The sequence below is a fragment of the Mugil cephalus genome, chromosome 4 (assembly GCF_022458985.1).
Source record: "Mugil cephalus isolate CIBA_MC_2020 chromosome 4, CIBA_Mcephalus_1.1, whole genome shotgun sequence".
Lineage (NCBI taxonomy): Eukaryota > Metazoa > Chordata > Actinopteri > Mugiliformes > Mugilidae > Mugil > Mugil cephalus.
This window is the reverse complement of record NC_061773.1, coordinates 22,825,214-22,849,820: the sequence shown is the minus strand read 5'-3', so window position 1 is coordinate 22,849,820 and position 24,607 is coordinate 22,825,214. Positions and strand designations below refer to the sequence as shown.

The 24,607-nt window shown below is 42.8% G+C and overlaps 3 protein-coding genes across 3 annotated transcripts; 2 read left to right on the top strand and 1 right to left on the bottom strand.

Annotated features, from left to right (window-relative positions):
• Positions 1–1,437: 1,437 nt before the first annotated feature.
• On the top strand, positions 1,438–8,701 carry LOC125007429 (dnaJ homolog subfamily C member 11). The gene is made up of 16 exons (XM_047584260.1): positions 1,438–1,560; positions 3,153–3,282; positions 3,401–3,474; positions 3,568–3,669; positions 3,959–4,087; positions 4,207–4,329; positions 4,455–4,528; positions 4,628–4,817; positions 4,921–5,006; positions 5,297–5,413; positions 5,507–5,662; positions 6,525–6,594; positions 6,831–6,888; positions 7,440–7,582; positions 7,655–7,784; positions 7,910–8,701. The coding sequence occupies exons 1-16, from the start codon at positions 1,486–1,488 to the stop codon at positions 7,933–7,935; spliced, it is 1,683 nt and encodes a 560-aa protein (XP_047440216.1). The 5' UTR covers positions 1,438–1,485; the 3' UTR covers positions 7,936–8,701.
• Positions 8,702–10,439: 1,738 nt separating this feature from the next.
• On the bottom strand, positions 10,440–18,150 carry phf13 (PHD finger protein 13). Its single transcript, XM_047584194.1, has 5 exons — positions 17,689–18,150; positions 15,021–15,122; positions 13,705–13,884; positions 13,184–13,616; positions 10,440–12,836 (listed from the first exon to the last, which is right to left on the bottom strand). Exons 1-5 carry the CDS (start codon positions 17,731–17,733, stop codon positions 12,604–12,606), a joined length of 993 nt encoding a protein of 330 aa, XP_047440150.1. The 5' UTR covers positions 17,734–18,150; the 3' UTR covers positions 10,440–12,603.
• A 1,473-nt stretch (positions 18,151–19,623) lies between these two features.
• LOC125006161 lies at positions 19,624–23,603 on the top strand. The gene is made up of 4 exons (XM_047581937.1): positions 19,624–19,915; positions 20,384–20,793; positions 21,347–21,390; positions 21,469–23,603. The coding sequence occupies exons 1-4, from the start codon at positions 19,738–19,740 to the stop codon at positions 22,442–22,444; spliced, it is 1,608 nt and encodes a 535-aa protein (XP_047437893.1). The 5' UTR covers positions 19,624–19,737; the 3' UTR covers positions 22,445–23,603.
• Positions 23,604–24,607: the final 1,004 nt, after the last annotated feature.

The window sequence follows — 24,607 nt, the reverse complement described above, 5'->3', positions numbered from 1 at the left end:
AACTGGGACCATTATGTTCTCGTTCCCAGCCCACACTGTCACTCGGTGCCTCGGGGTAGAATATCGCCTTTGCACCAAAGCCGTGTCTTTGACAGAGACAATCCTCTTCGTAGACACGCTTCACGGAAAACAGAGGTTTTGAATGGTCCGTCCTCGGCTACGTATGCGTTGCGTAGCCTCGGAGTGCAGAGGCACGTCGTGTACTTGACATCACCGGAATTCAAGCAGGATGAATAATAACGAGGAACGTGTACCAACTGAGAATATCAACCCCAAAAATAAAACGTACATACATCTAAGGCATGATTACTTGTGAAAGTCGTGGATGAGCATAGGGCATAACTTTGTATACATCTGACACCTGGTTAGTCGGCGGTTAGAATATGAATATCGCTCAAAATGCAGTTGAACAGGCTAATAATGCAGTCTGTATATAAAATTGAGAAGAGGAGTTTTGCAGATCACTCACTAAAATATTAAAAAAAAAAAAAAAAAAAAAAAAAAACTTGAAGGACTCAGGCACAATATTATCAACCAAATAAAGCTACCAGCAGTTTTACAACATTAAAAAACTATTCATGTTAATACACACAATGCATTAATAGATGTATATAATTCAGGTTTACAACCTCTCTGTTATTGACGCATGCATGTATTGTTCATATATATTATGATATACCTATATATTTCCTAGGTGGTATGAGGCTGAATAAAAATGTAAAGTACTTTTTTTACACTCAGTCATGAATGGTTGCTAAGGTTACATGTGCATTTTTTTGTTTTTACTTTTAACTTTATTTTATTATTTATTTTAAATAACACACAGCATTAAATTAGTCATGACTAAATACCTCAAGGCAAGTCTTAATCCAAAGAAGCAGCCATGTTTGTTCCTAAATTTGTCCCATTGGCCTGTCCTTGACCTGTCCTTCATTTGTGTTTAGATGTCCCCTGAGATACAGAGAAATAATAAAGCAAGGTCATACTTGCCTGCAGCAGCTCATTTTGATGGTAAACCTAAAGCTGAACTGCTTGATAGTGACACTTGCTGTTTTCGAGAGAAGAGTTTGCTTTAAATATAACAGTTAACATAAAATAAATTATCATTTATCTTGTGTGTATCATTAATGCTTAAACTGTAGCAAGGCTAGTCATTTAAACGTATTTGTTTCCCACTTTAACAAGCTAAACCTTTAATGAACAGCGCCATCGAAGAAGACCAAAGTTAACTCTTTCTATAAATTAAAAATTGCTGTTTTTATATTTTTATTTGTTTACTTATTTGTTGATTGATTGGTGTCAAATGCCGTACCTTGTAAAAGAACCAACCCCCCTCACAGTCGCCTTTCCCCGTGTTTGGAGGTGCCGTGTCTCCATGTTTCCAACAGAAGGCGACAAAGTAACTTCCGCTCCCGGTGACGCTGACCAATCAGCTTCGAGTACACTGAGCGGGTGGGCGGGACCGAACCGGGGCCAAACTCAAACATGGCGGCTTCCTTGGAGGATGATTTAGAGTTAAACAACCAGGACTTCTATTCTCTGCTCAACGTCAGGAAAGAGGTAGGGGTTGTTCCGTGATTTGCATTGAAGTTCGACGATCACGGGCCTTTTGCCGTGGCCGTGGGTCATATTGTCATCGAGACAGTAGTCTGCAGTCGGTGTATCATCTTCCAGTCGGATGACGGTCCTCAGTCAACACCATCATCGGTCGAGGTTCAAACCAGTTGATGCTGCAGATACAGATAACAGGCTATGTAGCCGTGTGCTGTATACACATGTGTATTAGCTAAAGTGTTCTGATGATCGAAAAGCATCTCGGATTGGAGTGTTTTGGAAACGGGGCAGGTACGACTTTGACCTGCTGGATAAGGCAGAGCCCAGAGGAGGAACATTTTTATACTTTTATTTTCATGTTAAAAGCATGTTGGGCAAGGAAAAAATATTTGGTAAAATTCAGCCACATTTTAAATTGCATCCCCGTGTCTCTGTGAGGTTTAGAAGCATGTAGTTTTCATTCAGCCAACCAGTAAAGATCAAGACAACATTCTCAGGTCAAATCAGGGTCAAATGTGGTCTACAAGGTCCACCTCTGCATGTCGCCTCATATGTTTTAGGCAGGTGTGGAAAAAAATGCTGTAAACTAAGAAAGTGCTCAAAAATATAAATAATCGTTTATTTTTTATCAATTTACAAAATGCATGGCACTTTGTAGGATCGTAGATGCAGTGGTCGGCCGAGGAAACTTAGTGCAGCGGATGAAAAACGCATCAAGCTTATTTCTCTTCCAAATTGGAAAATGAACAGTATTGCCATCAGCTCAGAACTGGCAGAATCCAGCGGCACCCAGGTACACCCACCTACTGTCTGGAGAAGTCTGGCCAGAAGTGGTCTTCATGGAAGAGCTGCAGCCAAAAATCCATCGCTCTCAGCAATGCGTGAAAAAACACAGGAACTGGGGAGCAGGAAAGTGGCAGCAGGTGCTCTGGACTGATGAGACAAAATGTGAAATGTTTGGCTGTAGCAGAAGGCGGTTTGTTCACCGAAAGGGCTGGAGAGTGCTGCAATAATGAGTGTATGCAGACAACAGTGAAGCATGGAGGATTTGGTCAGGATTAATGGTGTTTAAGAACTGTCTTCAGTGTAAAGAAGAACAAGAAGTCCTGGAAGTGAGCATGGGGGCGTGTTGATCCCAACATCATCTTGGATTACACGAAGAGACAGAAGGATTTGAGGAAGCCTGCATCCACAGAGTGTCCGTGGTTAGTTCTCCAAGATGTTTGGGACAACCTACCAGTCGAGTTCCTTCAGAAACCGTGTGCAAGTACCTAGAAGAATTGATGCAGTCTTGAAGGCAAAGGGTTCACAGACATATTAACACTTATCAAGCATTTTTAGTTTAAAGTGTTTTTTTCACACCTCCCTATGAAAACCAAGCAAGAAAAATAAGGTTCCAGCCCCTCGTAATCATCTTGTGGGTAAAGATTAAGGACCTGAACTTGTTTGGATAAAAGCCACTTATCTGAAGAACCTCCGTTTGTTCAGCCAAACAATTAATAAGCCACTTAACAAAGTGCGGTGATGCAACGATGTTAAGTAATTGTTGATTGCAGCCCTGCTCAGAAGTGGCGCCTGTCCTCCCTCTTTTCCCTCAGGCCACCTTAGAGGAGCTGAAGGCGTCGTACCGGAGGCTATGTATGCTCTACCACCCCGACAAACACCGGGACCCTGAGCTGAAAAGGCAAGCCGAACAACTTTTCAACCAGGTTCACCAGGCTTACGAAGGTAAGAGCGCTCACAGGTACAGAAGGTTTTTACTCAAAAAAGTCTCCCAAAAGAGGACCTGAAAACGGACTAAGCATCTGCATGAGCTGACCAGTAATTCCTCCCTCTTTCCCCTCAGTGCTGAGTGATGCTCACTCCAGAGCCATCTATGATATTTTCGGGAAGAAAGGGCTGGAAGTGGAAGGCTGGGAGGTAAGTCTAAGCTATTTATCTTAACTTTGAGGAGTTTTGCTGCCACCTTACCTACCTTCATCGCCCATATCTTGTGATTTTGATACTGTGCAGGTGGTGGAGAGGAAGAGGACACCGGCAGAAATCCGAGAGGAGTATGAAAGACTACAGAGAGAAAGAGAGGAGAGGAGGCTGCAACAAAGAACGAACCCCAAGGTTTTCTCAGTCTTTTTACTTTCTAATAGTTTTTTGTTGCTATGTTTACTGTTGTTGTTGTTATGCACCAAACAAAAGAAGATAAATTGATTGTATGTGGAACGTACTTGACAATAAAGTAAATTTAACGTCACCGCTTCAATCTAAATATTATTTAAAAAGATTGTCTCATACAATTTGGATTTTATTGCGGATAGTTTCCACATCCATGTTGCTGTGCCCCCGACTGTTTTCCTTTTTTCTTAATTAATCCTGTCAGTCTCTGTTTATTCTCTCCATCATCAATCAGGGCACCATCAGCGTTGGCATAGATGCAACGGACCTGTTTGATCGCTATGATGAGGACTTTGAAGACATGCCAGGAGGAGGCTTTCCTCATATTGAAATCAACAAGATGCATATTTCACAGTCCATTGAGGTGCGACCAGACGCACTCACTTTGCGTTTAACGTTCACCCGCTTCCTAACCTGGGCCGGGTCCACTTTGGTGTTCTGTCATTAATTTGCGTGCCACTTCCCCCCCCTGTCTTTTCTCAGGCACCTTTGACAAACTCTGACACAGCAGTGCTGTCAGGTTCGCTCTCTACCCACAATGGAAATGGAGGCGGCAACATTAACATGACCGTACGCAGAGTTATGTCGGCCAAGGGCTGGGGAGAGGTACACACAAGTGCACACGCTGTTAAGCGCGCTGTAGCTGCTCGTCCATTTTTTATTTAGCAGATTGAACGGTTGGCTCTGTTAGCTTCCTTCCCCTGTGCTTATGTCTGCATTCGTCTTTGCAGGTGGAGCTGGGTGCTGGAGACATCCTGGGACCTCTTATTGGGCTGAAGGTGTTTCGCAATCTCACTCCGCGGTGGTACGGCATAACATCTCGATTATTATGATTATAATTATTAAGTACCATATTAAAATATGTGCACCAGTCTCCTTCCCTTAATATCCTCTTTCCGCCCAGCTTCTTAACAGCCCAGAGTGGATTACAGTTCTCTCCTCGAGGTCTGCGGCCGAGCTGTTCTCTGATGACAGCTCGCCACCTGGATCAGAACACCATGGGTTATCTTCAGTGGCGCTGGGGGCCCAACAGCGCCATGACCACCAGCCTGGTCCGAGACACAAAGAGCAGCCACTTTACTCTCGCTCTGCAGGTAGGCGGGAGTGGATGTAGCATCGATGGCTATCTCAAGATTTCTCTAAATATTTTGCTTAAATTTACCTTGTCTTTATTTATTTTTATTCTGCTCCGTCCAGCTGGGTGTGCTTCACTCCTACCTGATGATGAGCTACCAGTACAAGTTCCAGGATGAGGACCAGACTAAAGTTAAAGGCTCTTTCAAGTATGTCTGTATATATATATATATAAATCAAACAGTTCATAAGACAAGAATATCAAGTAAAATCACCTCAATGGAAAAGATATATTTAGTTGATAGTGAGCTAAATACTAAATACTCATACTAAATTAAATACTGTAAAATACAGGCATTGGTGTAAAATACATTTAAAAATATTCACATTGTTAAAAATGAATACACTTTATCGACTGAAATTACTCATTGTCTTAATTTGCTGCCTAGCTCCATTTGTCCAACGTCCTCCGTTCACTTTTGCGTTCCTCCCTTTGCAGGACGGGCTGGTTTGGCACGGTGGTCGAATACGGAGCGGAGAGGAAGATCAGCAGACACAGTGTCCTCTCAGCCACCGTCAGCATCGGCGTCCCGCAGGGAGTCACGCTCAAGATCAAGTACTGGCAAAAAAAAGCGTGTACCCGTCGCTCTGCGTCATTACCCGATGGCCGTGTTTAAACCTCTGCTGGGTTTATTTTGTTTTCGTGCAGGCTGGCGCGCGCAAGTCAGACGTACCTGTTTCCAGTCCACCTGACCGACCAGCTGCTGCCCAGCGCTGTCTTCTATGCCACCGTGGGGCCCCTGCTGGTGTACATGGCCGTCCACCGGATGGTCATCATCCCGTATACACGAGCACAGAAAGAGCAGTAAGTACATGTCCTCTGCCTCAACCACCACTTTATCTCAGTAGCAGATCATCTCGGTTCCCAGCTTGTCTTTAATGTAATTGATATAGACTTGTCTTTACCACACACCTAGACTTGCTAAGTTCTCCTATTACTGATTTTTGTTTTAAATATAATTTAGTACGCTTAACCCTTTATGGGGCAAGGAACCACATATGGTCACACATTTTAAATTGCATCCTTGTACCTCTCAGTGAGGTTTAGAAGCATGTAGTTTTCATTCAGCCAATCAGAGAAGATCAAGGAAACATTCTCAGGTCAAATGTGGTTTGCACCTCCGAAGAAGTGGCTTAATGTTGTCTGATGCAATAATGTTGACAAGTGCCTGAATCAAGGACCCCCAAACTGATGTAAAGATGTGTGTTCTATATTAAACTCTGCAAATGATAAATATACATTATTATTATCATTCTGCGTTCAGTATTAAGCTATTCAAATTATGCACCAGTTCAAATATTATTATTTTTGGTCTAAATATGGTCTAAATACATGTTTGTTTACCACTTAAGGCCAAGGAACCGTATATAGTAAATTCTTGAGTTTCCCCATGGAAATGAAAACATTTTAAAAACGGTTTCTGACAGTTTTCTGACACTATTCCGTACACGAGTGTCCCATAAAGGGTTAAATAATAGTTAGATCTCTGACTATGTCCATCCGTGCACACACCTCTGATATGGGCAAAAATAGGATTCCAGTTCTGGGTGTCGTGAATACTAGAGGGGTTTCTTTCACACTCGCGCTGTCGTCAGATTGAGGCTCCGCGGTGAATCCCAGTGGGCGAGTTGTTGATGTCTGCGTTGTCTGTCTCCGTGTCTCTCAGGGAGCTGGAGCTGCAGAGGAAGAGCTCCGCCACAGACATCGCCAAGAAGAAGCAGGAGGCAGAGTCTGCTGTGAGTGCTCGCTGGCAAAGACACAGTTATTCGTTGTGTGTTGTGTGTGTGGGGAGGGATAATTGATCATTGTTTCTAAGTTCAGCTCTTCCTCATTACGAACTCATGACTGAGTCTCGTCTGAGAACCTCTCTACCATCCTATCTTGTTTCGCTTTCCTCCTCCATCACCCCTCCTCCTCCTCCTCCTCCTCCTCCTCCTCCTCGTCTCCATCCATTCCCTCGGCTCCTCTGCAGGTTCTGCTGATGCAGGAGTCTGTGAGGAGAATCATAGAAGCAGAAGAATCCAAGATGGGTGAGACACAGACGCACGCACTCACTTTCGGGCATTACACCTGGGTGGGAAAGCCTTTTTTTCAGTTTGTAGGGAGTCCAAACCAGGTGAAAAACCGAAATTTTTAATTCAAATGCACTCGTCGGCGTAGCTGTCAACACTACATAATATATAGTAGCTTCAGGATACCTGCTTTTCTGATCACCTGCTTATCATCTGTGAGGCAAGTCATGATAGTGGTGGTGGTGGTGGTGGTGGGGGGGCCCATCTCTAGGTTAGGCTCCACGCAGAACACCACAGAGCTTTGACATAAATCCAAACTTTGATTTTCGGTGAGCTGATGTCAGGTTTATTAGATGCTTTTGCTTGAAAAGTTCATTTCTGGATGCGTCCGCAGCACTTTCTAATGCTCAGGCGAAGCGGGTAGCACTGATATCAAGGTGCCATGGCAACAAGTCTGGTTTCCATGCAACATATTTTCAGTTTTTTGTGTTTACACAATTGCAGCGTCAACCGCAACCCACTCGATAATCGAAACACTCTTTCACCGGGTCTCATCCGTCACTGTCCAGGTCTCATCATCCTGAACGCCTGGTACGGAAAGTTCGTGTCAGACACCAGCCAGAAGCAAGAGAAAGCCAAGGTCATCGACGTGACCGTGCCTCTGCAGTGCCTGGTCAAAGACTCCAAACTCATCCTCACCGAGGCCTCCAAGGCGAGTCTACTCAAACCGTAGCGCGTGTTCAAAGGCGAGCGCTGTGTCTCTGAATGGTTTCTCTGTGTGCAGGCGGGGTTGCCCGGCTTCTACGACCCCTGCGTGGGAGAGGAGAAGAGTCTAAAATTACTGTACCAGTTCAGAGGTGTCATGCACCAAGTCATCTCCGCAGACACCGAGGCGCTACGGATACCTAAACAATGTTAGTATTCAGAGACTCCACGTAGGGCTCGTGCAGCTGCATGCTAATTACAGAATTAATAAAGCTTATGAGCTTGCAAGTTCAAGTTTTTTTTCTTTTTTTCCTTCCTTGTCTTGTCTCGTCAGCTCACAGGATTGAGTCCGAGTCTTAAGAGCGACACCGATCCTGCAGCGCCAGAAGGCAAGTGTGGATAAAACAGACTGTAAAACGGAAGAGGAACCCGAGAACGAAGGGGACGCGTCAAAAAACATGAGTTTGTTTCTCTCATCTGGCCTTCTTCTGGCATGGTGTTAGTGAATCTTTTTATCCATGTCCTCCACTCCCCCCCCCCTCCCCTGTTTTCCCCCCTGTCCGGGTGAATGCAGGAGTCTGCTCTGAGTCTCTATGAGCCGTGACCCTTCGTGTCCCTTGCCGGCTTACACCCGACAGAGCTGCTCCGATATCCGTCAGTCGTAGGAGATCAGACTTCGACCCAGAATAGAGTTGTATATCTGCACTACACGGAGGGACCGATTGTCACTGCGGACGTGGTGGTGATTTCCTCCTTTAAAGAGTTACATGTGCACAGACGCATTAATGCCGTCAGAAGCGAGCTGTAAATTTGCCCACATCACTGTATCCTGTGCCCTGTATGTATAGCGTCCTGGTAGTTTTGAATCTAATAATAGTGTAGCGTAGTCTCTGCAATAAATCCTACAAATGTTGTTATGGTAACACTATGCAGGATCACGTCTCGGTAACCCCCGAAGGCTGAGGGCTGAGGAGTGACTGAATCTCATCCCGAGTTATTAGACGTTCTAGTGACGTGTCTGCTGCTCGTCGTGGTGCCCGTCAGCAGGTGTGAACTGAACTGGTGCTGCAAACTTAACATCTGTGAAGACTCTGATATGGAGGGAGGGGGGGGAGGGGGGGGGGGGGGGGGGGGGGGTTAAGAGCGAGAGCTGCCCTTCGAGCTCGAGCTCTCCGTATCGATTTTTAATATCTCATTCTCGACCGCAGTTTAAAGGCAAGAAATGCAACTTGGATTTGACTTGCGTCAGTGTTTATTGATCATCTTGGTGCAGTTGCAGCCAAAACTGAATTTTCTGTAATGATTTTTAATACGCTGAAGGTTATAGTTTGTACCTCGTTGATGTGTGTCTGGCTCCAAGCCAGCGATAACAGCAACTACTGGTATGGATTTAGAAAAAAAAAAAAAAAAAAAAAAAAAAAAAGGGGGGGGGGGGGGATATGATTATTTTGTGGCAGGATGCCTCATGTAGCATGTTTGATGCAACTGGGCCTGGCTGAAACCTGTGCTGCTGTTCAATTATGACATGCTAACATGGCTACATTCCTTTGTCTGCATTGGGTAGGTTAGAGTGTGTGTTTAAGTTGCACACCAGTCCTGTGCCATATGTTTCGACCCGAGACCGGTTTAGATGATAATTACCACACCTACGTACAAGTAGCACAAGTATTTTCCCACTCAGTCGCACAATGCAGCGTTCGTTGAATTCGATTCTACTCCTCATCCTGATCTGTTATTCGTGTCAGTGATTCTGATGGTCCAGATGAGAGTATATTGAACGTGCGACTACAGAGTTAGTCAGGTATTCCCTGTATTGCTTGGGATATGTCTATCAGAAAGCATTTTATTGATATAGAACACTAATATTTTGCACAGTATGCACAATATTTTGAATTAGTATCGGAGGCTAATTCGCTAAATATGGTCAGAGTGGCATCCGAAGCCTCTAAATCAGTGTTGTCAAACTCAGCCCAGTTTGATCTGAAGCGAGCCGGACCAGTAACACAATAGCATAATAACCTTTAAGTAACTGCATTATTTTTTTTTTCTTCATTTGTTTTAGTGCAAAGAACAACAAGTAAATTAGGAGGATATTAACGTTTAATAAACCTATCCTTCAAAAATTTATTAAGAAAAGAAAAGTTAGTGCAATTTGGGCTCATTGCTGTCTGCTGTGTAATCCTGGGACTCAGTGTTGCGTTCTGGCCTCTTCTCTGACTAAAACAGTCGACAAATTAGAGATGTCATTTTCACACTTCGTAACTTTGTTCCAGATTTGACCCGCGGGCCTTATGTTTGACACCTGTGCTCTACATACTAACTTGAATCTTAAAAGTTGAAATGGGGTCCTCCTTTGAGTTCAGTCTTCTCCATTGCTGTGAAAAAACCTTCACGAGCACAAGGTGTGTGTGTGTGCACGCGTAGGCTTAATTGTAAAAAAATAAGTAAATAAATTGCCCATGTCTGCAGAGACGGGCATCAGTGAGATCCGTTAAAGCGTCCTCGGGGGTCGAGGTAACGGTTGCGTCAGCCATTTTGCACCGACTCTTTCTTGCACACGTCTCACCTTTTACCTTTTGTTGTTTAAATGTGCCGTTCAGCGTCCGGCCTGGCCGGGTCACCTCTGCTCCAGTGCCCCCGTGAGGCCGACACAAAGACTGCTCCCTGCTGTTACATTCCTCATCTGAGCGGACTCGCATTAGTATGTAAATGTTATGTATGTTTGAGGAACCTCTGTCCTGTCCTGTAATGACTTCAATAAATATGAAAAGAAAAAAGAAACGGATGTGGATTTTCATTACAAGAGCTTCCAGATAGGACACAAACGTAGGGGGTGGGGTATTACGGAGACGCACAAATACAAATTAAAATGGTAACTCTTTATTTACAATAGTTTACAATAGTTTCACAGAAACAGTTTGCACCACAGTACAGACAACGCTTTCTCAGTATGGGGATAGGACGACCCGGGATCAGAATAAACAAGCTGTATCACTATGAGCATTAACATTAATTACACAAATGTCTTTAAGACGCAGACTAAAATTAAGAATTTGTGCCTGAAGGTGTCTTCAGATTCTCTTTCAAGACATGCGTGTCATTACAAAACAGCAAATGAAATTATTATTTTTTTTAAGTCATGGAACATCACGACCTACTTGACGGTGGTTGCCGGGCAGAAACCAGTTAACCGACATTTGTAAATACCAGAAGACAAGAGTGCACAGATGAGCTTAACCACTTTAAACTCTTGGAAAGTCTTGTGTTCTTTACAAACCAAACATTCATCGCGTGTGTGTGTGTGTGTGTGTGTGTAAATGTGGGGGTCAAAGTCTTTGATTCTGCATTGTAAAACCTCATCCTGGACTAAAATCCAAAGTTCTGAGTCTAAAAATCTGTCGCTTTACAGTTATGGCTTTTTATATATAATCAGGTACACGTAGCCTTCGACAGACAGGCCCAACAGCAGATGGCACATGAATAACAAATCTTCCTTCTCCAAATCTTTCTTCTTCTTAACTGAAGTAAGTTTTATGGAAAAATGCTCAAAAATACATTTTCCGCTGAACCTGCTTCTTTGTGTGAAACTCAATACTGCGGCTAGTGAGCGTTGATAAGGGACAGAGATCTGTTCTTCTGATCTGAGGCTCCAGAGACAAAACAAACAAACAAACAAACAAACCGTGACACTTGGCAGATGTCTTTTTTGTCCTTCTACAAAAGACCTAAAGCCACGGAGCTTAGTCAACCCATAGCAGCACATGCGTCGCCAGCGCCCTCGCTCGGACAAAAACCGACATGCATAACTTCCACCGGACTATTCCAGTTCATCGTAGCTTCCTTTTTCGGTGATACTTCCAACCGGACGGCCCAAAGAGTTCCCTTTTTATAAATACGTTTGTCTCTGAAAACTCCGAAAACCATTAACTAAAGGAAACGGCAAGTGACGGTTTTGAAAAGTAAAGAGTGCTCGTGCACAAATCCGCCGCTGAAATTCAAACGCACCGAGGCAACGGGAAATACATCATGTTCTCGTCCATTAGCTTGTTTTTTTTTTTGTTTTTGAGCTTTTAATTAACAATTTCTTCCTGAGGAACGAAACTCAGGCGAGATAAGAACACTGTTTTAACACTTTATCGTATGAGGGTGAAAGCTGCGGTCGAGTAACATCTTGATTCAGACGAACGGACGAGGTTGGAAGACGGCTCGTGAAGTGAAAAAAGGGAGGAGAACAAGCGCTTGGTTTAGTAGCACGGGCGTATAGCCTCAATGATATTCTTTCACAATGTCTTAAATAACAAAACGGAACGACAAACAGATGAAGCAGATGCAGACTCTAGTCTCTTATCGTACATCTTTGTTCTATTGGATTATACCTCAGTTTAATACTATAGCACCGTCTGAAGCAATCGACACAAGGCTTAACTTGTTTAAATGGTTAATTATGTAACATTAATAGAGGCATCATAGAGAAATCAAATCCAGTTTAATTAGAAAGACATGCCTGTCTCTATGACAGACAGGCCATAGGTGGATCCAAAAATAAAAATTAAAAAAAAAAAAAAAAGTGAGAAAAAGTGCAAACCATCTTGCCCACGGATCCCAGCATGCACCATAGTGGGTGGCAGTTGTGAGGACATTCTCTCTAATATGGCAGTTCAAATGTTTCCAGTGTTCACGAGACACCGAAGTCCCAACAGTAGCGGTTTGCTGCTATGCTAACGTCGTCTACAGACAGATATCCAGTCAGTGATTGCCTTACGCACTTACGAGTCTGTAGGAAGCAGAAACAAACCGTAGTCATCTAAAATAGAACTGTTTTCAAATGGGGAGAGGGGCTCGGGATAGGTCCATCAAAGTGTCTGTAGAAAATGTGGGTTCATGGGGGGGGGGGCAAGAGACTGAAGGGGTGCAAGACCTGAATGTGAGGAAGGGTCAGTCCGGGCAGGTGGAGGGGTGAGAAGGAGGAGCAGTGGGAGATGGGGAGGGAGGGGAGGGGGGGTCAGAGTTCAGGGTTTTGGCCTGGGATCAGTCTAGCAGATGTTTGCGCGGGCCCACGCGCGAGCGGTGGGAGCGGCGGGCGTCCGGGGTTCCGTGCATCTCCCTGCAGCTCTGGCACACGTACGTCTCCGGCACGTGGCTCTTGCGGATCTTGGCGCACGACAGGTGGATCCAGGTGTTGCACTTGTTACATTCGATCATAGCCCGGCCGGCGAAAGGCTTCATGCAGAAACACGTCACCAGGTCCCATGAGTCATCGTCTGAGGAGACGGGAGACGCGAAACAATCAGCAGTCGCTCTTTGTGTTTGACTTTTTTTTTTTTTTGTGAGTAATGACCAAGATAATAATAATAATAAACATTAATAAAACAAATAGTATTCATATGTATATAAATATATAATCACGTTTGAATGAGCAAAATAAAACAACAGAAATAAGGTGGATATCATGGTTTGTTGGGTTTTAAATTCTGGTTCTGTTGCTAAGTGGGATGTGGCACATGTTCAGAATACAGAGGTAGTCATCTGTTGTATTAAGCGTACAGTGAGTGCATACGCCTGCAGTAGCTAATCACATTTAAACATGTGTATCGAGGCGAGATCTTACCCGAGTCCACCATTATGTCCTCGTCCTCTCCCGACCCGTCTTCGTCTCTGAACACCACCTGTTTCCCCTGGCGGAACACCGTCCTGTTTCCTGAAAAGCCCTCCACCTTCTGAACCTTTACCACCCCCTCCTCGAGGTCTCGGCCGTCCCAGTGTCGCCGCTCCTCCTTGGGCTCCTCCTTAGGTTCCTCCTTGCAGGGGGACGGGCTGGGCAGGCACGGGGGGTGGAGGGGGATCCTGAAATCATCCTCGGGTTCTTCTTTGATTGTTCGGCCGCCGAAGGACAGAGGGCACGGCAGCGGAGAGACTGCCGAGTGAGGCTGCTGCGCCCCGCTTTCCTCGCCGGACTGATGCTCCCTCTCCTTTTTCCGCTTCTTCTTCTTCAGCTTGTCGACTTTTCTGCGATCATCTGGATGCAGCGTGGTGATTGTGTGCTGCGGAAGAGAAAATAGGCATTTTAAAATGACGCCAGATCCGCGTGTTGATCGTATTTTGGTGGATGAACGCGTCGATTCAACCTACATCCTTTTTGCCGTGACTGGAGAGCATGGGTCCCGGCTGGGGACGTTTCCTGCTCCTGTCCTGAGGGACTTTGGGAGGGCGCTGGGGGCATGAGGTCGGGGGTCCTGGGGTCCAGCCGTCGCTGTCGGCTGTGCTGCCCGTACTGTTGGGGGGACTGGAGCTACTACGCAGAGGAGAGTCCTGTAACAACAAACGGAGATGCAGGGGGAGTTCAGACTAACAGAACAGAACTGAGATTCAGTTTCAAAATTCTTCACAAACCTTTAACTGGTCATTCATATGATTATCTAAAGCTTCAGAGTAAAAGAAATGGCGCAAAATCTAGAGAACCCTGTTGCTGACGGCAAAGAAGTAAGTACACTTTAACAGGGGGGAAAAAAAGGGACTCACGGTTTATGTTTTCAAATAAAATTATATTAAGGGCGAGGAACTGTCGGGCAATGTTCTGTCATACTTGCAGAGTAGCAAAAACACCCAGTGCATGAATCACATCTATGAGACTTTGAAATTGGAAAAAATAAATAATGTGTGTAACAACAGACAGAATATCCAACACCCTGGTTAGAGGTGCACAGCTTCAGTGTTTTTATTAACTATAACTGTGTGGAAATATGACATAAGCTGGCACATGGATTGAAATGAGTTGACATTGTGATCAGATTTTTTTTCTTACGAGTAAAGGGTCGAGTTACGAAGGTGACAAAGAGCAGTCGAGGCTGATGTGGCTCTAAATCATCTGACAGACGGCAAATGAAAGGCAGCAAACTAGACAGGAGGCAACGGAGTCATAGGCTACACCATGAAAGGGCGTGAAAGGGCGTGCAAAACTTTAACACTTTAAACTCCAGAGACCAAAGAACATGTTTAACTTAATCTCATTGTCTGCATATCACCCTCCCTGTATCCAAACAGAAGATTAACTTCAAAGGAAGCTTAACGCTTCATATACAACTTGCCAAGCAATTTAACTTGAAGACAAGATGTCAACAAACAGATTCACAGACTGAACAACTGTATCAACTTTTATCCACAATAATTCACATATATATATATATATATTTGTTATTGACTTCATCAGTTTATCAAACGCATAATGACTCCAATGAATAGAGTGTGTGGGTTTTTAAATGAGTCCTTCTACATAACCAGGGTGTTACTTTTTCTTTGTTGGTTTGTGTACATGTGGAAACAAACATCAACTGTGTAAAACAACAGTAGCTTCCACAATAACATTAAAAGAAGCACAAACACAGTCTAAGAACGCAGGTGCTTGTTTGGTGATGTGTGTAAGGGCACTGAGGGTGTTGTTTACCTACCTCTTGGGGGTATGGGATGTAGCCGGCATAGGCCAAGACAAAAGTGCAAAACTTGTTAAAATCCTCTACTGTCCTCCTCCTCCCGTATGGCGGACTGAAGCCCTGAAGAAAACAGTCAACACGTTAGCTGCATCAGACCATTCATACTCGGGGTTCGCTCAATGTCACGAAACAAAACTGAACTGTGTAACACTAAATAACATGTCGACTAACACAAGAAAAAAGTAAGTAGTGCTGGGCGGATCGATCCGAATACCGATAATATCGATACCAACGTTGTTATCTATACTGATCGATATGTATGTAATGAGATCGATACTTAGGTTTCAGCTTCTCTCCTACGCAAAGTCGAAATGTAACGACAGCAAGTTATTTGCGAGTTGTAAAAAAGGTTGTAAGTTACAACAAACTTGTAAAAGCACATGAAAAATCAGGGAAAAGAAAACACAGAGCTCATTGGATGAAGCCTTTCAGTTTGGCAGAGAATATCCAGGTACATAAAAAGATAGTGATGAAAAAATTTGTTTTACTTTTTTTATTATAATATTTCTTCTGGAGGTAAAGTTTGGTACACTTTCAGGAAAAAGAGCAGAAAGAAAGGCATACTCTGAAAACTCTACCTCAAAAATATTTTTTTTTCAAGTAATAATTTTGTGTTGTTTCCAAACAAAAACATTTACTGCGATAATTAATTATTTTGTATTTACTAGTTATTCTTTTTTTCGTTTTTTTTTAAGAAGGTGAAATGAGTCCATATCTCTGCTCTTTCAAGCGTCTTTATTATCTAACGACAAAGATGAAACAATAACAAATAATGATCCGCTTTACCTCCCTCTAGGGAGCCCTTAAAATGTGGATATAACACAGATACAAATATTTATGTTAACCGATGAAACGAGACCCAATAAAAGACAGGAAAATGGAACGAGGAAAACTGGAGAGTTTTGGGGGGTACAAGGTCCTTTAAAGAAAAATGGAGTGTCCTACAAATGAGAACTCAGGGATTATAGGCTAATTAAAGTTCTGCCTGAGAAGGAGTAGCTCACAACCATCAGGCATGCAAACAAATATATAATAAAATAATTTATTATCGCAGTAAATGTTTTAGTTTGGAAACAACAGAAAATTATTACTTGAGAACTTATGAAAACAAACGCTTTTTGAGGTAGAGTTTTCAGAGTGTGCCCTTCTTTCTGCTTTTTTTCCTGAAAGTGTACCAAACTTTCCCTCCACAACAAAAAAATTGTTTTTCATCACCATCTTTTTATTTACCTATATAAAAAAAAACATTTTGTGTAAATATATAATCGTAATGCATGATCCGTGTTACACTTAATCTTTGAACAAATTATGTACTAGATTTTAACTGATTAATAATCCAAATCACAAAAACATTTAAAGGTCTTGAAAATTCATTTAGATTAATTAAAATGAATGATACATTCGCCTGAGGTGTTTAAAAAAAAAAAAAAAAAAAAAGTATCGGTGTCGCTATCGGTGATATTGGTCCTGTATTTACTTGGTATCGGATCGATACCAAATGTAGCGGCATCGCACACCACTACTACCAACCCCCACCGATTGACAAACTAAAAACGGCAGCTAATGGTAGCCTGGTGGGCTAGCGGTGTACGGTAACTAAGTGACTAGCTGGTGCTAAGGGGCTAGCGTCAGTATAATTCAACGAGCAAACAAAAACAGCGGAGCCACAATTGTGTTATCGTTTACAAAATAGTGACAGAAATCCATAAAAGCATCAGTGACTGTTAAGTGAGGACCCTCGGAGATGTCGTGAATACGAGGGTTAATTAGCCAGTACTAATGTTAGCATCTCCCCGCAATGGTGAAGGAATGTTTTCTCTATTCTTTAAAAAAAAAAAAAAAAAAAAAAGGCTTTTATTTAACTATTAAAAATCTGATTTTCAAGAGAGACCTGGCCAAGATATGCAGCAATGCATCCAAAACACAAAGTTACTGACAGAGAAACAACAAAAAAAAGCATACAGACAACAGGAAAACACACACAGCAGGAATGCAATTCACACACACGAGTCACTTGATGATCACGCTAAAAGGAACCTACACTAGTTAAACCATGACCAGACAGTTAAATCAACCCATCAGATCTTCTACATAGATTTAAAAAAAAAAATATCAAATAAGATCTGCTCCTCGAGTTTTAGATGATTTTGTAACATATTCCAGGCTCCCATGAAAGTCGAGCCATTTTACCCTTTCCTGCTCTAACTTCAGGAACAAATATCGGTAAGATGTCCTGTGACCTCAAAAAAATATTTCCCTTTTTTTGTTTTTGTTTTTTTTTGGGGGGAGAAATGTGGATACAGAGGTACGATGGACGAAGGCCAAGATTTTTTTCTAGCTAGCTAGCTCGAACCAAGTGCACTCTTGAAGTAACATCAATGACTCACACACCCCAACTCAATATCAGGCGTCTGGGCGAAAAAAACTTTGTAGTCTGACCAGAGCTCGTCTGAATGTTTAACGTGTTTCAACTTTTTTTCTTTCTATTTTTCCCCCCACACGTCTATCGTAACGTTGTGTCAACATTAGCTTAGGGGGCTAAGGCTAACCAACCAACCAACCAGCTGCTGCTGCTGCTACACCTGCAAAACCGCTCACTGCCAAAACACCCACATAAAACACTTACCTCCGACTGGAAGGCACGGGATGTCGATGGGTCTATGTCACCCATCTTTACCGAGAGCCCGACCACCTGACGTGTTGTTGGTACCCTGACAGGTTGCAGAAATCGGGGCTATCCGATGGGGTGTGAGGGGTGGTGGTGGTGGTGGGGACCGTAAACACTCGGTGTTGCTTAGCTTTGCTCGCTAGGTGTCCACCTATGCTAAAAACTCGAAGCAACAGTGTTAATAATAAGTTTTGGCTCCGACGATAACAGCACTCGGAACCAGATCCACACAGCGTCGGTTCAAAGTAGCGACACGAGCTTCCTCCCCCCTCTTCCTCGTTACCAGCGGGTGTTTCACAAGCCTAGTCCTACTACGTTTCCATCGACTTGTCCAGTAATGTCTCCGTTTGATCCAGTTTACTGACTCTGCTGGGGGAGTGTTTCACTTCGGCTGTCACCCAGCTGCCTGCTCCCACCCCCTCCTCCTCTTCTTCTTCTCTTTGTTTATTGGCGGGTAGCATCTAATCGAGGAAGGCGCATTACCGCCACCTACTGTGCTGGGAGTGTAGGGGGGAACAAAACATAAACAAAAAAGTAGTGAAAAACTGTTTCGGACATCCGTAAAATTGTATACAATCTCAAACATTATCATGAAATATTTATGGAAAAATATTAACTTAACATATTTTCAGTCAAGAGTTATTCCAATTCATAATATCTCATAGTTATCAAGGCTGAAACTGATGATTCATTACATATTAATCTTATCTGATAAGAAGTGTGTCCCTTGTTGACTGTCTCATTCCATTCCTTTCTTTTAATCATCAAAGTCAAACCAAAGCTGTCTACAAGTGGCAGTGGCTGGTATGTGTAGAAACTTCAAGTTAGTGTTTTTGATTTTTCGGTTTTGGCACCAAAAACTACAGCAAGAGGACATTGTCATAGCTGAAAGTGATTGTGTTCACCTCAGACTTCTCAGGCTCTGTTTTGTCTCCAGTTAACAACGTGACATCACTGTGACGTAGACCATGAAGGGGTCTTTAAGTCAAAAAATAACACAGAATGTGTTTAAAACTGAACAAAATCTAATAAACCATCAATTCCTGAATTAGGATCATATTTTTACACATTTCCGTCTAAAACAAGAACTTTTTAAAATGTGCTAGTTTTATATAATAATAATTTGTGTCTTTTAATAAAACCAGCACCTTCATTAGTGGATCACTGGAACCAAAATGGCCCAATACTCCAAATGCCTTAAGTATTTTAATGGAACCAATCAATTTTATTTTTTAATGGCTTTGGTACTAAAAGTAATTGCCCTTGAACAGTGATTCTTAATGCAATATCTCACATGGGGTGTCCAAAAACTTTTTTTTTCCCACCACTGTAATTCTCTTTATCACTCCCATTTCTCTTAAAAAATTGAAACAAGGCTCTATATTTTATTTCTTCTTTCCTCAATACATTTTTGAGATTAAACACTGCAATTCTTTAATTTTCTTTAACTCGGCCCTGTTTTTCCCCTGCTTGTTTTGTACATCTGATACTTGCAAATAAAATGTTTAACACTCTCCTCCTCTTCTCCAGATTCACACAAATCTGTCTCATGTTTCCCAATTAACTTCTTGCTGAAATATACCACCAAGACCTCCCCTTGTTGAACTGCGTGTTTCTCCACCTCCATCTCCATCCATTCGCTATTTCATTCCCCTCTAACTCTCCTGTGTGCTGTTACCCAAATGAATTTGACCTTTATATGTAATCTGTGCAACCTATATAAGTAACAAATCTGGTATGCTTTGTGATGCCATTTTCTGTGAATGTATCAGTGCAGATGATGAGTCTGAACACACAATAACCTGTTTGAGCTTGTTCTGTCCACAGCTTCTTCTGCTTCTTCTTCTTCTTCTGAAGAGGGCGCTAATGTAACAAATGCCAACCACTAAAATTCAACGAAGAAGAATCGCCATACCCGGCTCTGTTTTTGTAGCTCTGTCTGCAAGAACCTTTTTTTTTTTTTTTTTTTAATTATTATTATTACCATAGTTTATAACATTGTTGGAAATGGCTCGTCGCAGGGTCCAGCATTTAAGGGGCATTTTAACTGAACGCCTCAACGCCGTGTTCGATGAGATATTTGGAGAAGTTGAAAGTATCTTGGAGGATTGCTGTGAGGAAAACAAACGCCTGAGGAGCACGCTGCACATGGTGATCAATCCCGAGTTAAAGCTAACCCGCATAGGTTTGTCTTTTCATTCTTTACCAGGGTTAGTTTAATGCTGCACATGAGTTTTAGAGTCGCAACGAAGTCAAACACTGATGATGATGGTTTATCCTTCCTCTGCAGAACAACTACTCATTTGTTACCCAACTATTACTTAAATAGTCTTAAATTAAGCAAATAGGGTGCATGGATGCATTAAAACCCCAAGGAAATAAAATATTCTGGTATAAGCAAACCAAATACTATTAAACCAAACAGACTAAATGACGATTATAACAACTCATAAATCCAACATGAGTGTAATTTAGCATTGTTAGGGTTTATCATCTTGCTTTACTGCTCCATTAGTAATAATCATCCAAAGCTTATTTCTCTGGTACCTACAAAGAATTACAGTTTAATGCGCAGGTACTACGTCTACAGACATTTTATACTCAAAATAAGGCAGGAGATGTGTAGTTGATTAACAATGTTTTCTTTCAATAGATGACGGTCGACACACTGGAGCCCACGCAGAGAGGCCGTTTGAGAGAAACTCCCAGTTTGAATTCGAAGTATCTGAGCCACCGACTAAAAAACCCAAAGAAGAGTTAATTGAAACAGAGGTAAAGTGGGAACCGGAGCAGCAACAAGTACCCGGGGAGGCCGTACTTGACTGTGTAAAAACTGAACCGAAGGAAGAAGACACAAGCATCGCTGATTTATACCAGATTAATGTAGTGGATTACAGCACCGACTCTTCAGCCACCCTCTCAGATGAGGAAGAGAACAGTGACCAGAGGGAGAGTTTCTCAGAGCTTGGAGCAGGTTCGGATTGCTCACAAGCGTTCAGGGGCGATGAAGCAGAAGCTGAGAACCAGGAACGTCAAGCTCGTCCTGCATCTTCAAAGACGAATGTAAGTTTAGGAAAAAATGCCCTAGAACATAGGTGTCAAACATAGTGCCTCAAGCGGCCACAAAAACACAAAGCAATGTATCCCCCATATGACAAACGCAATGGAAGAATACATTTTTGTAATGTTTTTGTGTGTTTTCCTAAAAAAAAAGTAGAGTTTTGTTGCATTAAGTCCAACAAATAGGTCCGTCAAAGTTAATGTCGCTTGTACCTCGGCTGAAGACGCTCCAGCAGAGCTCTACAGAAATGGGCCGGTCATCAAATCCAGTTTAACGTCATTTATTCCTCAACAAAAGACTGATGACTCAGGTTTATCCAGATGTTGCTTTGCAAATCTCAGGCGTTGGCTTTTGTGAGAAGGTGGAAGGTAAGGTTTCTCTTTGATGACCATGTAGAAGTTCTCAAAAGTTAATCGAAGCTCAGTTCAGATTGATTGAGACCAAGCCCCTCACAATGCAAGTCTGAGTTGTTGTTGAAACTGTTAGAAACATACTACATGTGTTTAATATATATATTTTCTTTCCTTGGGTGGAAATCGTGCCACACAATAACAGAAGAATAACCCGTCCCTGCAGAAAACCATGCTGAAGTTTCCTAGGTAAGGGCGGTGAGACTCGGAATGTGTCGTACCTGTTTTCTTCCACAGATAAAAGCACTAACCTGTTTCTCTTCACAGGATCATGCCCTACAAACCTTTCATGCCTCCCCCACCTGACTGCCAGTCATTCTTTGAAAGTCTCAAGGAAGCCTTTATAGATTTTCCCGATGATAAGAAGCCTCTGATCACAACAATTGACCTGACGTCCAATGTAGAATTGGTGGACTCTGCTCTTGGTCAAGTCCCTAAAGGTTGCCCTCTCTCCTATCATTTCCCTCTGCCATCAAGTCAGGACTTTAAGGCTTGTGACGACGCTCCCCCTCGGCCGCAGCTCCCGCTTGCTATTAACAACCTGGAGCTTGCGGACCTCTCTGTGCTCAGTGCTGAGGACCATGAACGTGTAAATAGCATGCAGATCACCTGGGAGGCAGCACATCATCTGGAGCTCTCGACACGTGAATGCAGGGAGTCTATAGAAGAGCACCGGAAGATGCGCTTGACCTACCGCTTCAAAGAAATCTGCAAACTTCAGCCGGGACGTAAACATGCAGAAGACCTGATATATAAGCTTCTGAAAGGACCCCCCAGGTCCAAGATGGCACAGATAGAGGAGGAGCTGAAGACCGAAGCACTTCGGGAATACTGCCGCCATTTGTGTGTGAACTGGTATCCCTGCGGTCTGGTTGTCCACCCAAACGCCCCGTGGCTTGGGGCAGCGCCTCACGGGTTGGTGTACGACCCCAACGAGCAGGACCGCTTCGGACTGGTGCACATCAAGTGCGTCATGCTGCCGAGCTTCGCCGACTCCAATTTCGTGTTCAGCAGGAACGGAGATTTACAGCTGAAGAGGCACCACCTGAGCTACTGGCACATCCAAGGAGAGATGATGGTGACCGGAGCGACGTGGTGCGATCTGCTGGTGTACTCCAGAGAAGACATTCTTGTTCAACGCATCTACCGCGACGAGGCCAACATCACGGACATGAAGGAGAAGTTGGATGAGTTCTTTTTCAGCTACTACTTGAAAGGTTTTTTCACTAGTACGACCCAGTAGCGATATCATCACACCCCTGACTTATGGAGGGGGTTTTATTCTGGCTGTGAGACATGCCTTTTTGCCATATGAGACAAACACATCTTTACCTATACCATTCATCAGTGTCCCTGTCACAAATTGTGAACTGTCCATTCTAAATAAGCTGTATATGAACCTACATAGGTTCCCCTCAGGTTTTCGGATGTGTGTTTTTGTAGACTGCAAACGACTCGAAGTTATATTTTCTGACCTCTACAACACCACTGATAATAAGTGTGTGATTTTTTTGTATTAGTTTCACTAAATTTAGAATTTCCTTTTTCTTATATATATATATATTTTTTTTTTGTTATTTGTCCTTTTGTCAAACTGAATTGTTTTTTTCCTGCATGTTTCTCGTGTTACTACTCTTGTTCTTATCATGCGTAGTTTGACATATTGATTAATCTTTGATCAGTCATTCACTGAAAGAAAGACAGAAAAAAACTTACAAATAGAGCAGTGTTACAGTTTCAAGTGATGTTTTGTCTGTGTTTCCCCACTTGCTACACATTTCAATCCCCTTTCAGATCTCAGAGCTTTATCATGTCTGAAGGTTCCCAGTCATCCAGGTCGGGGTGCATCTAAAACCAAAGCTAAAACGCAGGCAATAGGAGTTTTGGTTTTTATTAGGAATATATTTATGTGGGTCGAGCACATTTCTGAGGACACTGATCTCACCTGCAGGATATTCTGAACAATTTCTCAAGTTGTACGAGTCTCTGGTTGTTAACTGATTCTACAGCTACAGCTTTTGAGTTTCAGGTGAGCAGGTGTTCAGCTTCATTTTTAAATAAGAGGAAACATGTATTCAGCACCTTTATTTCCTTTAACTTCCACTTTTCTTTAACACTAGAGTCTTTCTGACATTGTCTTTGACATTATTCACTTTGATGTGAACTTAAGCTGAATGCCAACATGTATTAACAATATTAATTAAACAGAAAAATGTCCTTGGTAGGCACATGTGACAGTAAATATTATTTATAAATGTGCTTTCTTTCTTCAGTCTTTGTGTGTTAATATCTTAAAAGGTTGCGATAAATTGGAAATGCTCTATAAACTACCAAAGCTGATGTAGCTGTGCTGCTGCTTTATTCCTGACAAGTTTTTTTTTTTTTTTTTTAATTAAAAATCTTCTCTGTAACCACACTGAGTCTGCGAGTCTGTTCTGTCACTGTCTTACTGGCAGTGTAACATTTAGAACAGGTTTAAACCTTTGATATCTGAGCCAAAGCCGAAGGATCATTTAAACCCTATTTGCAACGTGTTGTCAGAAGCTGCTGTGCCGTTGTGGTTTACTCTGAACCAGCTGCTTCGACCTGCAGAAAACATCCAAACATAGACCGCAGATAAAGATGGTCTACGGAACTGATACTCTAAAGTGAAGCCAAAGCAAGTAGAGCTCCCCCTGGTGTCTGGCTGCAGTATAGGTCATAAGCTCCACCATGTTAGTGGAACTAAAATAAGTTATTTTCTTTTGTCGAGCATAGTTTAGGCCATTCAAGGCAGTTAATATAATATTGATGCATACGGAAATGTAATTTTTTTTATGATATATTTCGTTTTAGTCATTTGACATTAAGTCAGAAAGCGTCTGTGGCAAACATTGTGCTGACTTATCCAAAAATGTATCCAAGGGCAATTGGACTTGTAGACTTTCTAGAAGACGTTTCACCACTCATCCAAGAAGCCACTTGGGGATAGAAAAGGAACATCCGTGGGTGTCAGAAACTCACTTGACTGGTCTGTTAACAGCTGGATACTTACCTGTCATTGGTGGAGACTCTTTGTCCCCGTCCCGGTGCTCTGACGAGTCTCCAGTCTCCAGGCGTGCATGGGAGGTGAAACTTCTCGGGGACAGAAGTTAAGACTTAAATGTGAATTGATGGCAGATAAATCCTCAGTCCACCTCCTCTGTTCAGAGAGGGATTTTCCAGTTTTACATATGTTACATGGCTTCCTTTACCATCTGCGTTCTCTGGCTAAAATGTAGACGCTAACCCTCTGCAGAGGAGTGTCCTTTGTCCTCCAGGTGAAGGAGTACCACCGAATCGTTTCTCTGTGTGTTTGGACAAGATGGAAAGGCCAGAGTAGATGCTAGATGCTACGATCACTTACTGAAGATCACTTGCCCTCTTG